Here is a 13917-nt window from a genome sequence, read left to right on the forward strand (position 1 = left end):
TGAATACTTGGACCCGGAAACCCCAGGGCCAAGGATCGGTGGTGGTTTCCTTCCCAAGAGCCTTAGGGCTAGTCATGAAGGAACATGTGCCTGTTGCTTGTGGTGCCAGTGCCAAAGTCATGTTTCCCGTGAATGTCAAACACACTTGAACTATGTCTTTCCCTCTGCACACCTGACCGTCTGTTCCTTTGTATCCAGGAGCTGGAGGAGAAGCACCGCGAGGCCCAGGTCTCCGCCCAGCACCTAGAGGTGCACCTGAAACAGAAAGAACAGCACTACGAGGAAAAAATTAAAGTAAACACACTTTTTGATTTTTCCTGGCATTCTCCCTCTGGCATGACCTAGCTTCTCTTTCTTCCGGGACACTTTGAGCTCCTTCTTGCTAGACCCAAGGCCTGTTTGGGGTAAATGCTGTCCTCAGGCCATGGTGGGAGGTGTTGAGGTATTAACCCATGTGGGGGATGTTCAAAAATACATACATATATATTTTAATTATTAATCTCTGTTCTATTTTTAATGTATTTTTCACTTCACTGTCATTCAGTCCATGATAATTTAGAGTTAGCCACAGACTCACCATTCTTTGCTTTAATTTCCTTTCTGCATCTCAGACCTGAACCTTTTCCTTTGGTTTGAAGTATATCCCTGAGGACTTTCTTTAGTGAAGACCTGCTGGTGACAAGGTCCCGGTTCTGTGGGTCTAAAAGTGTATTTATTTCACGCTCATTTTTGAAAGATGTTCTGCCTGGGGATAAAATTCTGGGTTGGCACTTATTTTTTAGGACACCCTTTGAAGGTGTCACTCCATTGTCTTTTGACTTTTTATTTCTAATGAGAAGTTAGCTGTCAGTCGAACTTTCTTTGACAGTCATTGCTCTTTTTTTGTTTGGCTGCTTTTAAAAATTTCCCCAGTCTTTAATTTTCCAAAATTTTACTGTGATATATCTAAATGCAGATTGATTATTTATCTTGCTTGAGATATATAGGACTTTAAAATATATTAGTATCTTTTATCAATTCTGGATAATTATTGGTCACTGTATCTCAAATATTGTCCCTTCTCCTTCCTTCTTCCTTTTTGAGAGTTTGAATGGGTATCACATATGATTTTTTTTTTCATAGTTTCCATTTCTTTATCTCTCGATGCACACTGGGGCTAAGTTCTGGCTGATTTTCTACTTTACTAATTCTTACCTGTCAAATCTGCTATTAAACCCATCCACTGAGTTTTAAATTTCAGTCACTGTATTTTTGGTTTCTAGACATTTTATTTGGCTCCTTCCCAAGTTTACTAGATTATTTAAGACAATAATTTCCTATTCCCTGCATTCATTTTTAAGCTTGTCTTACTTCTTTAGACACATCAGCATGGTTGTTTTATGTTCTTTATTTGATAATTCCAATATCTGATGTATCTGAAGGTCTGATTCTGCTCTGTTGTTTCTCTTGTTTTTCATGGTGCCTGTCTTCTTGTGTGCTTGGTCAGTTGCTCATTTTCCTTAGAAAATTATTGTTGGGAATTCTTTGAGGCTTTGAATGGAAATGTGTGCCCCCTTTGAGGGTGGCCTTGGCCTCTCTCTTCTTACCCTTTACAGCTATTAAAAGTGAAGTTCAAGTTTATTTGGTTCAGCAAATACCTCAAGTTAAAAAGTTTTGTGCCCATCTAAACTCTCTAGGTTTCTGCCTTCACTTAGAATTTTAGTCTCTAATTTCTTTCTTTCTTTTCCTTTCTTTCTTTCTTTCTTTCTTTCTTTCTTTCTTTCTTTCTTTCTTTCTTCTTAAAGATTTTATTTATTTACTTGACACAAAGAGAGAGAGAGAGCGAGGCCGTGAGAGAGGGAACACAAGCAGGGGAAGCTGGAGAAGGAGAAGCAGGCTTCCGGCTGAGCAGGGAGCCTGATGTGGGGCTTGATCCCAGGATGCTGGGATCATGACCTGAGCCAAAGGCAGACACTTAATGACTGAGTCACCCAGGCGCCCCCTGTCTCTAATTTCTTACTGTCTTGCCAGTTTTGGGAAAAATGTTTTCTACATTTTATCTAGCATTTTAAATCATTTTCCATAGAAAAGCTGGCCTAAAAAATCTAGCCCACTGTATAAAGTACTAAATTCAGTTATTATTCCAATTATTGAAATTACTTCAATAATTAAAATTATTTCAATTCAGTTATTATTAATAAATTCAGTGATCAGAAAAAATGCCAACTTATCTTCTTCCTTTTAAAATCCATCACATTTTCATTATGACTTTGGACCAAGCCTTTAATCAATTCTCTTGTTCCCAAGAGTCAGACATTGGTCATTACATCTTAAGTATGTCTTCCCCTTCCCCTAAATATTAATAGGAGGCTTTTAATTTTTGTGATGATCCTGTTTTAGATTTTTTTGGTATCCTCTGTTCCTTTTTTAGAGAACCAAACATATATATGCCCACACAGCATTATGATCATCACCCACCTGGGACCTTTGTGGGGTTTTTTTTGTTTGTTTTGTTTTTGACCCCTGGTGTTACTTCTGGTTATTTTTCATTAAAAAAAAAAAAAAACCCACAGAAAAATAACCCAGAAGTGACTTCAAAGTGTTGTAATGTGACCCCCTACTCAGTATATTTTTAAACTTTATATACTGATCCTTTGAATTCTTACTGGCTTCCCAACTTTGATCTTTAGAATAAACCAACTTCCAGAATGTTACAAGAATATATGCAGTAGTCCAGTGACAATTTTGCATGATGAAAATAGCCATGCATAAAATTCGTTCTGTAATTTGGGTGAATATATTGACTTTCCTGTCCATAAGCTGTGTTCCTTCTTAAATTGGTATATAAATGTCTACAGTGGTTCTCTCATTTCAAGTTCCTTGCTTCCCTCTCACTCATCTTTCTTCTTGTTCGTTCTTCTGCCAGTTGAGCCCTATCAAAGCTGAGGTGTGTGCGTTGTTGATAGAGGTCTGTTCCTCTCTCACTCCTGTTGGTATCCATCACGGCCCAAAGTTGAGGTTTTATTTTGAGCACGAGTCACCCTGAAAATGTGCTTCGTTGCTTTAGCATCCCATAAAAAGGAGCATACCTGGTCCAGGTACTGTGTGGTTTCCATAGCCTTCTAGATGGAAAGAACTTGGTTTTATAGATCCTAGGGAATGCTACGGAAAGCCTTGTTTTCTTCCGTCTTCCCTACTGGAATCTTTATGAAACCATTGCTTTTTAACCTGTCCTGCCTTGTGCTTCCTGTTCCAGCCTCCCTGAGGCCATTTTAGTAATAATCATGGTCATACCCTAGATTCTGCCCTTTTCTTGTTTGTAATTTTAGAATCACGCCCCAACATCCTAGAGAATAGGCCACTTATCCCATTGAGCTTCTCCCCTCCTCCCTTGACCTGTCCTCCACCTTTTGTTCTTCTCCACAGACTCTCAATCTATTTTTTTCATCAGTCAGTTCTAGTTTAAAGCCCTCTTTGAAATCTGTTCTTTCCTCTCTCTCTCTCATGTGAACCCCCTCCCTGCTGACTGGCTCCTTTTAGGAGCTCATGTCCCCATGAGCCACGAAGGTCCCTTCACAATAGACATTGTGGGAAAGGCAGATTTCAGTCCCCTCTGTGACCCTAATTCTTTCAGTGTCTTCCCAGTATCGGAAGCAGCTGGTGCCATTCAGAAAAGGCAGAGTAGATTCTCTGTGATGAGAAACACAGGTCTGCGGTCAAAGGCTTGGGCAAGTTATGATGTTGTCTTCCTCTTCAACCCCCCTTGTCTGTCTTTCTCACTTGTTGTTTTGGCAGCTGGGAGGGTTGTGTGTGCCTCACAGAACACTAGATCAAGCTGGTGGTTGGTGACACCATTACTGTTTTATTTTTTCCCCTTGGGAACAGTAGGTGCTTGCAGTGGTGTTCTCAACCCCGAGAACACATGATTTCTCTTCCCCTGGGAGAAGGTTTCTCTCTCCAGTGCCTTTTTTTTTTTTTTTTTTTTTTTGGTTTCCCAGCTGGATCAGAGGAAAGAACGGAGGAGGAAAGGGACACTTTTTTCTCTCTCTCTCTCTCTCTCTTTTATGTTGTTTTTTTCAAACTATTGACTCTCCACCTACTTTATTGGTGGGCAGAAGCCTCTCATCCCTGTCTGTTTCTGAACATCAGCCTTGGTTGCGCAGACGTCCTCGGTCTTCAGCTTTCTGTCCCTCCGTACACAGCCTTAGAGATATCTAGATTAATTCTGTACAGATTAAGAGTGAGCAGGGTTCTGAAAACTGGTGCATTGACTACAAGAAGGTTGTCCCCAGGTAACATCTGCACATTGTAAGATCTGGGGACAGATCTTTTTTCTCTCATTATGGAGTCTACTTGCACTGAGGATATATACCTCTTGAGTCTTTTTGGCTGCCGATTTTAAAATAAGCTCTTAGTTCAAGTCCTCTGGTTCCTTGCCATTTGATGGTCATGCTTGACTTCTTGCCTTTGTCCTGGCTCATAAGCAGATTCCCAGTCCCTCTCTTTGCCCCAGACTTTTCTTGGCCTCTTCACTGCTTCTCCTGCTTTTCCCAAGAGCCCCCAGTTAGCCTTCCCCGCTCAGCTTTGCTACTCAGAACACTAACTTCTTTTGTTTCTCATAGGTGTTGGACAACCAGATAAAGAAAGACCTGGCCGATAAAGAGACTCTGGAGAATCTGATGCAGAGACACGAAGAGGAGGCCCACGAGAAGGGCAAAATTCTCAGTGAGCAGAAGGCGGTAGGTATAAGGAATCCCAAAGCCAGTTTTCCAAGGAGGGCTTGTGAAACATGCCCAGAATCACACACCCAAGGAGAGTCCGTTCCTGCTGATGAATTATTCTTCCTGTTTAATCCTGCGGAGTTTGTTGCCTACAGCAAGCCCTCTGCAACTCCTCATCTCCTAGAATCAGCAGGGATGGTGGCTCAGGGTGGCCGACTTTGCCTTTTGTGCTCTTCTTTAAGGACTCGTGCTGGTCTGCCATCAGCGTTGTCCTTCACAATGCCACCTGACAAGACGGCCAGTGGCCCTACATCTTCCTTACGGGCCTCCTTTCTCTGCACTCGCTTCTTGCCTTTCTAACCTGGGTAGGCCCAGGAACTTTCTGCTCATAAGGTTCACCTGGGGTTTTCTTTCATCCACCCGTGGTCTCAGACCCCACAGGGACTCTGCGCCTCAGAATCTCGAAGGGAGGGTCCTGGGAAGTTAGAATTTTTAATCAGCACCCCCCCTTCCTCCCCGATTCTTATAACTTATTAGGTTGAGAAAACTTTGATGTAGAGAATCTAGGACAGTAGTGAAATGAGAGCCCCACGGGTGATGAGAAACACGAGTTAGCAGATTCAAGTTAGAGGCTCGGGCAGGCCCAGGCCACATGCACATGACGCAGGCCTGCTTACTCGCAGAATGTTCAGTTCCCAAGTTGGTGCTTCCGTGTGGTTTTCATGCAGGCCACTTAGGTAGTGTGGGGATGTGTAATCTCTGAGAAAACAACTGAGCGCCACTGTCTGAGCGGTAAGGCCTGTGACCCTCAGGCTACAGAGCAGTTGACTCCCCTGGTACCTCTAGTCAGACAGCCTGCGTTTCAAGGGGAGCCTTTGACCCTGGCCCCACGGCCCCCGTTACTCTCGTTCTGGTAAAACTGTCTGTGTGTGAGGTTTCAAAGGCCCTCCCTGTGTTTCAGATGATCAATGCTATGGATTCCAAGATCAGATCCCTGGAACAGAGGATTGTAGAACTCTCAGAAGCCAACAAACTTGCGGCGAACAGCAGTCTTTTTACCCAGAGGAACATGTAAGTACTCACGTGCCATCTGCGTGCATGATTGCACATCGGTCTTTTCTCTGGGGGCAGAAATTTCATTCTTCTGTCTGATGAAGCCAGAGCAGATTTAATTACTTTCGTAGTTTGTTCCAGAACCCTGTTCTACCTATGTAATTTTGCCCTCTCTTAAGTGGTCTCATTCTGTCGTGCCCTTTCTTTGGAGCTGGGTTTTCTCAAATGCTTCCAATTGCCATCAGATGACAGAGTGCTTTGCTCTCTCTAATGAGGGCTATTTATAGTTCACTTTTGGAGAGCTGCGGGCCTTGTTCCCCAGACTTGCCTCCTGTGATTAGCCAGAGGTGATCTTGTGTGTGTCTGGTTGGGCCATCCGTCCTGCTGTTGTTAAGTTAGGCCCAGGGACATGAGGTTTGTAAGGGCTCCCTGTGATCTAGGAGTGCTTGGGCCTTAATCTTCTCCCCCAAAGAATTACCATCTCTGGGAATCCCCCCCTCAAATTAGGTATCTCTCTTCAGAGATCTTCTAAAATATTCCCATTTTTACTTAAACCAACTCAGTGGGCCGCTTTTTGGTCTTTGATTCATTTCCAGTTTCTGATACTTGTGAACAGTCTGGTGGTGCTTGGAATAAGGTCTATGGAGAAGTGGAAGGAACAGCATTCCTTCCCCTCATTGCCCTTTTTCCCCCAGGGACCCACCTCCGTGAGTGTTTGGGGCACTCTTGTACTCTGTAGAGGCCCCTTTCTGCCCCTAGACAGACTGAAAAAAGAGGGGAGTGGTCTACCTTAGGAAGGAAATATTATTGTCTCTTGCATTCCCCTTGACCTTCCTGAATCCCATAGAGGAGGGCCTCTGAACAGTGAGGGCTACGTGGGTCCCAGGTCCCCGTGCTGGGATCAGGCACACGAGGCCAGGTCAGGACAGAGCCCACCTGGGAATGACCGTGCCCACTAACAGAGACACTCCTCTCACCCTGTTCCTGTCCGGCCCGCTGAGGGAACATGCTCACCTCTAATGAGACTGTGATTTTGCTTGGCTCCTCCACCACCCCCACCAGGAAGGCCCAGGAAGAGATGATTTCAGAACTCAGGCAACAGAAGTTCTACCTGGAGACACAGGCAGGGAAGCTGGAGGCCCAGAACCGAAAGCTGGAGGAGCAGCTGGAGAAAATCAGCCACCAAGACCACAGTGACAAGAATCGGCTGCTGGAGCTGGAGACAAGGTTGAGGGAGGTGAGAGTGAGGGGCCCTTGCCCAGGAGGATTCGCTGGGGGTCGGGGGCCCCGAAACCAGCCAGGTGTCAAGCATCCGTCAGCATATACCCAAGAGGCACTGCGTGGTGGTGAAGAGTGCAGATGGGGCCACCCTGATCTGGGGGAGGATTCCACTTCTAATTCTTGCGAGTTCCATGACCTTGGGCAGCCTACCGTCTCTCCGTGCTTCCGTGTCCTCATTGGCCAAATGGCTGTGATGAGGGAACTCCCTCTGAGGGTCACGTGAGGATTATGTGCATCGGTGCCTTTGTCAAACTGGGGGGGCAGAGTGATTCCTCCCTCATCCGGATTTAGCGCGGGCCACGTGCCTGAGTCCACGCTTGGGCTTTAGTGCCTGGGGTCCATCGGGTGGCCTGCTGACAGTGGCAGTGGTCTCCTAGTGGAAGAAGAAGAGACAATTCACAATTTTTTTTTTTAAGATTTTATTTGTTTATTTGACAGACAGAGATCACAAGTAGCCAGAGAGGCAGGCAGAGAGAGAGGAGGAAGCAGGCTTCCTGCTGAGCAGAAAGCCCGATGCGGGGCTCGATCCCAGGACCCTGGGATCATGACCTGAGCCGAAGGCAGAAGCTTTAACCCACTGAGCCACCCAGGCACCCTGAGACAAATCACAATTTTAATGGAAGGCGGTTCTCTTCAGAGACTTAAGGAAGCTGGGAAGGGTAGCCAAGTTCTGGGGAGGAAAATTTTGCACATTTGGTCGCAGACATGTAGAGGGTGATTGAAGCTGTGCCGGCAGGTGTACTCACTGAGTATTCGTTAAATGCCTGCCATGTGCCAGGCACTAGCCTGGCTCCGTGGTGGCGTGGTGGCGATGACAGACCCCATCCCTGATGCTGGGGGCTGTCGCCTAGCGCGCAGGGTTAGCTGGCTGGACAGAGGAGATTGGGAGAGCGGTTGCCAGAAGTGCGACATCCCAGCTAGGCAGGAAGACAGTGCCTGCAGCTAGTGGGTGCTGGTCAGGGATTTGTGACGGCTTTCTTCAAAGAGCACATGGTCTCTCGTAAAGGAAGAGACTGAAGCACACAGAGGTCTGAGGGCTAAACTTGGTTTAGCCCGTGGTTCTTGTGCTGAACTGTGAAAATGAGGGCAGTCCTCCAAAGGACAGGAAAAAGCCAAAACACCTGCATTGTTTAATGTGTTTCAGGGCTGGTCCAGGTATAGACCCCTCTGTTAGGATCATCTGGTGTGTCTGTTGAAAGGCAGATTCCTGGGCCTCTTCCTCTCTTAGCATTTTTGAATAAACTAGGATGTGGGGGGATGAGGGGAGCAGGGATCTGCCTTTTGAAAAATCTCCGGGTGGTTCTCATACTCCCACAACAGTGGCTCTGTTCTGGGTTGTCCAAAGCCTTAGGTGGTGGTTTCAGTTTTATTATCCAGGCTATATTTTTACTGTTCAGTAAGTTTAACAACATTTCCCTGTAGTGTCAGCCTTAAGAGTGTGAGTGTAAATAACTGATTTCTTTGAGCGTGGGAACACCGACTAGCTATTTTGCCTTCCCTTCCCACTAACGTCTCTCTTATCTTGGCACCTGCCCTGCATCTATCGCTCATCTGGGCAGCTAAAATGCCCCTGGGGGAGCAAGTTGTTTTTTTTTTTTCCCTTGAATCTGTACAGCTTGTGTCCCCACCACCGAGGAAGGTGGCAGAAAGTTAGAATGCTGGTAAGAGGCTCAGGACCATCATTTTCCCGGGGAGTTCTGGAGCTCAACTTTAAATATAACAAGGCAGGTCCACCTTCTCTTTGCTGCCTGCTGCTCCCGAGACTGGGAACAGAGGCTCAAGCCTCCGGTTTGATCCCCCTTTGAGGCTTTCTGTACCCTGTGCGTGCAGCATGAGCTCTTCCTTAACCGGGGGTGTGGAGTTGCGCAGGTGCAGGGCTCTGGGACCCTCCTGTCATTGCACAGCATCGTGCTTGCCCGCCCCCACACGACTCACCGTCCCCTGCCACCCCTGGTTCTGCCAAGTGGCCTCAGGGGAGCTTTTTGGCTCACTGGCAGAGTCGCAGCCTACTCTGACTGCTGGCATTTTTAAAAGACAAACAGCAAGCTGTGGACTCTCAAGCCGGATTTCCTGGGTTCGAAGCCAGCCCTGCCACCGTGAAGCTGTGTGACATTTGCTCAGTCATGTACCCTGTTGGTGCCACAGAGTGCCGCTGTGTAGGGTGGCAGTGACAGTGGCGCCTCCCTCTCTGGCTTGTTATGAAGGTGGAATGAGCTGAAAGAGTGCCTGGCGCCTTGGGAGCGAGGACTGCCTTGGCAGTTGTCGTGTCGCCGCCATTGTCGCTAGTGGGAGAGTGCAGCCTTGGCTTCAGCTGCCACTGATTGGCCAAGGGCTCCCAGAGATTGCCAGCCCAGACCTTTCTCGTGGGTCCTGACCCATTTTCCCAGTAGACGTTAGACACCTCCACCTGGATGTCTCCCTTGCTGCTCAAGTTCAGTATGTCAGCGGAATTTCTTACCTTTCTTCTTAGACTGGCTCTTCCTCTCGTGTTCCCTGGCATAGCAGAAGTCTCCCTGCGCAGTTCGCCCGGCCAGAAGCTCAGGTGTCACCTTCTGTCCTTTGTCTCTTGCCCCACCTCAAATTAATCCCAAATCCTGTTGGCTCTCTAGGCTTAATCTTTTGTTTTTTATAAGTCCTTGTTCTCTTCACCCTTATAGCTTTTGGGACTTGGGTGTCACCTTTTCCAGGGACCCTTCTCTGACCCTCCAAAACAGGATGGAACATCTCCTTTGTGTCCCCAGGGCCTTGTATATTAGGTCATCACGTTGTGTACCTGTCAGCAGCCCCTGTTCGACAGTGAGCTTTCTGAGGGCAGCAGGTACCTCTTATTTGCTTGATATCCCCAAGGGCTGGCACAGAGTCCGGTCGCCAGAACAGCCTTGTCAGTGTTGGTTACGTCAACAGGGTCTCCCTCATCTCCATGCCTTTGGATGTCTTGGTTCCTCTGCTTGGAATTTTCTTTCCTATTTGCTGGTTTGGCTCCTAGAAATTCTTCAATAAACACATGCAGTGTCGTTCCCTCCTTTACCCTCTACCGTCTTCCCACTACATCCCCACATTTTCTGACTCTTACACTTGACCACGTATATGGTAATGGTTGGTTTTCACTTTTCCTCCAGCTCAAGGGCAGAAACTGTCTTTCATCTTCAAATTCCTTTTTATATGGAAGTTGCTGAGTACATTTTTCTTGAATGGATGAAACATCGAGTAGATAGAAGGACAGATGGGCAGATGGAGGGAAGAATGATTCCCTCATAATGTGACATTAATGTGGGCTACCTAATTAGAACAAATCAGAGCAGAAGTATATATGTATGTATGTATTTAAAGATTTATTTGACACATAGAGAGAGAGAGAGAGAGAGAGAAGTGCATGCTCAAGGAGAGGGGCAAAAGAAGAGAATCTTCAAGGAGACTCCCCATTGAGCACAGGGCCTGACCCAGGGTTAGAGCCTATGACCCATGAGATCATGACATGAGCCAAAACCAAGAGTCAGATGCTTAACCGACTGAGCCACCCGGGTACTCCAGAGCAGGAACATTTAAAATAAATTAGAATTTTCATCCCAATCTTAAAGAGTTCCCTGTTACCAATATGATGTCAATTATAGCCATTTACTTTTAAATGCTTTTCTAATAAGAGTAATTGGCACAATTTTCACTCGGGATTCTTGGGTGGTTTTTCCTCTGAAGCCTCCCCAGACCTTTGAAAGTTCGGTTTGTACAGCCATTCTCTTACACGTTCTTGCTCCCGGTCACTTCTGAGACTCCTAAAGTCAGATCGGTTTTACATCAGATCCGCTTTTCTCTGTGGCAGCTGGGCGCTGGGAATTTGAATCCATGATCACACTGAAGATGCGAGTTGAACAGCCCGTCGTGTCTCAGCTAACCAGGATCAGCTCGTCAGACTATTGGGCTGCATTGTCTCTAGCTGGGGTCCACTGAGCATTTGTGTGTCTCTCCCTGCCCCTCTCAGGTCAGTCTGGAGCACGAGGAGCAGAAGCTGGAGCTAAAGCGCCAGCTCACGGAACTGCAGCTCTCGCTGCAGGAGCGCGAGTCCCAGCTGACGGCCCTGCAGGCGGCCCGGGCAGCCCTAGAGAGCCAACTGCGCCAGGCCAAGACGGAACTGGAAGAGACGACGGCGGAAGCGGAAGAGGAGATCCAGGCGCTCACGGTAGGTCTGTGGACAGGTCCCTCTAGGCTCCTCCAGACCTCAGTTGGGATGAGTGTGGCACTGAGATGTGCTCACTCAGAGAAATCCCAAGACAGAAAATATCCCCAGAGATGCTTACGGGCCAGAAAACTGGCTTCCATAATTCCCCTTCATGAGAATTAGTGTTAACTTTTGACCTTTCCTTAGCCTGTTGGAAAAGTCCCTCCTTTCTTTAGGTATCTTCCCTCTTTGAAAAATAATTGTCATTAAATTTAAAATTTTAGTTTGAGCTGGAGGTCATTTACCTGAATCTTCTGCTTAGTTTTCAGCGATCATTAAAAAAAAAATAGTCTTATATCTTTGAGTCTTCTTCCTGCCACATTTCTATTTTTGTACTGGTTAACCTCGTTTGCATTACTTTTTTTTTTTTTAAGCTGTAAATTCTCCTTCAAGTCTTATGTATGCATCTAGTATGTTCTGGATGGAAACGATTGTTCTGAATGAGAGATTCTTTTCTCTAAGAAGGACCTGGCCTCTTTTCTGTTTCTGAGACCATAGTTTGAAGAAGTAGAACTTGGCGGGTAGGCGAGGGTGTCACTGGGTTTAGACCTTGGTTCCTTCTGGAAGTCTAAAAATATGACTTTGTCAGTTTCCCATAGTTGATCCTTCTCATGGGGACCGACCCAGGCTAACAAAACTGACAAGAATCTTACATATAAAATGACAACTTAACAACTCACAGTGGAAAATACAACCACCAAGTTGACTGGGATGCTCTTGGTGGCTCATCTTCCCATTTTTTTTGTCCTTCAGAGATGTCTCCTTAAAAACCTCATTTCTCTTGGAAGGCTGCTTGGTGGACCTGGACTCGGCACAGAAAACCGAATGAGTTTAATGGCTAGTAGCAGCCAAGCAGATCCATTGCTAATAGTAACACAGTGTACTTGCCAAGTGGATAGGCACAGTCATGCCTGCTGGTCAGGGTACCCTCTTCTGCGGTCAGGGCACAATGCAGCTGATTGGGTTTTGTGTTTTCTAAAATCAGGTACCTAGGTGGGGACCTTACTCACTCTGATTCATCTTGGATATGGTCCTCATTTCCATCAGTGAACGTCTCTAAGCCTGTAGAGTGGGGTTACTTCTACAGATGGCCATGAACAGTCGTTGCTTATGATTTATCCTGTTCAAAAGTAATGCATATGTATGTGTGTTTTAAAAACGGTCTTATTCTTAGAAGTTACCTCCCAGTGTTGGTTTCGGGAAGCCCATTATCTGAACCGACTGGGAGCATGATCTCAGTGCCAGGGTCTTTATGGACTAGTCTAGAACACGGAGACTTCCAGGATTCTGGGATACAGGGTAATTCCGAAGGCACAAGTGCATCTCTGATTTTCCAGGACTTATACCAAGGTCTGATATTGATCGCAACCTTAATTCCTCAGTGAGAACACTCACTGTGTGCTATGCCATGAGCCCCCAATACATGGTTTGGAAAAGAATCAGTCACGATATCTCTTTATTTATCCTCTGCCTTGTATCTTTCCAAACTGTTCTGAATCCATTTCGAAACAAAACAGTATAACAAGATAAAATAAGAAGGAAAAGGCCAAGAGAAAATAAGTCTAGAGAAGAAAATACGGAGGTAGGAATGAAATGAATATAAAAGAATGCATGCCAAGAAGGCGTATGTGCTTTCTGGAATTGGGTGGATGGGGAGAGGGACAGCCAGATAGCATTTCTGCTTAAGGAGGCATCTAAAATCCAGCCACTATTAAACTGAATGCACTATATACTAATATCTTCTCCCCCTGTCCAAACCAGCCACGCTCTGAAAGGAGGAGGAGACATCACTAATCTTATCCATACTTAATGAGTCCTTGCCATGTGCCTAGTGCTGTGTCTTTAGCCTTTTCTCCCCTGGGGTTTGGCCTGTAATCCCTCAAATCCTTTTACTTCCGAGCAGAAGAGAAGGACACATTTATCTCACTGCTCTGTTGGAGTTGGGAGGGAGGGCGGTCGGCATGCATCTTATCCTGCCCATTCAGAAGGAGGAGGATATAAAATAGAGCATGTGTCACCGCTGTTTATCTGTGGGGAAATTAGTCTTTAAATCCTGTCTTGCTGCTGGTTGGAATGTGCTGTGTCTAATGGCTGCTGGAAGCCTTCACAGCAGCAAGTCACGACTTAATTTAGTCCGATGAGATCACTGCCTCAGAGCATCTTCTTATGAAAAAAAAAAAGAAACAAACCTCCCTGAGTCTAGAAACTAGGGCCCTACCACTCTTGCGGATGAAGATGCCTGGGAAAATAGGGCTTTTTCAAAGGGATGGCAGGAAAAAAAAAACCTCACTGCTGTTTTGTAACTTGTCATGCAAGAATCCAAATCCCATATCAACTTGCCTCAGCCCAGTTTTGCCCAGCTTCAGTTTTGAGGCTGTGGGTTTTCCTCTCCCCTCCCTTTGATTCTGTCTCATAAACCTGGTTATGGACTGCATGCGGCTGAATGGCTTTGTTGAATTTGTGCTGGAGACTTTATTTTGCCGAGTGAAAGAGGACATGGCCACAGGTGTGGTACCCTGACTCTGTCTCATTGTTCAGGCCCCACAGAAGCATCTGCCGTATTAAATCAGGTGGATCTAAAATGATCGAGGAGGTTTGCGAACTTCGTAGCAGGATGATTTATCATTTAAAAGGAATGAATAGTCAAATGGACTATTACTGCTGAATTTT

General features: G+C 46.1%; 1 protein-coding gene across 1 annotated transcript in view; it reads left to right on the forward strand.

The window, feature by feature from the left end:
• CIT (citron rho-interacting serine/threonine kinase) overlaps window positions 1–13917 on the forward strand; it is a 162018-nt gene that overhangs the window by 96095 nt on the left and 52006 nt on the right. The window contains exons 19-23 of the mRNA XM_080820904.1: window positions 199–294; window positions 4602–4718; window positions 5662–5771; window positions 6816–6990; window positions 11011–11208. Of these exons, the coding sequence (XP_080677030.1) occupies window positions 199–294; window positions 4602–4718; window positions 5662–5771; window positions 6816–6990; window positions 11011–11208 (696 nt within the window). The remainder of the gene's footprint in view (window positions 1–198; window positions 295–4601; window positions 4719–5661; window positions 5772–6815; window positions 6991–11010; window positions 11209–13917) is intronic.

This window comes from Martes martes (genome assembly GCF_963455335.1).
Source record: "Martes martes genome assembly, chromosome: 13".
NCBI lineage: Eukaryota > Metazoa > Chordata > Mammalia > Carnivora > Mustelidae > Martes > Martes martes.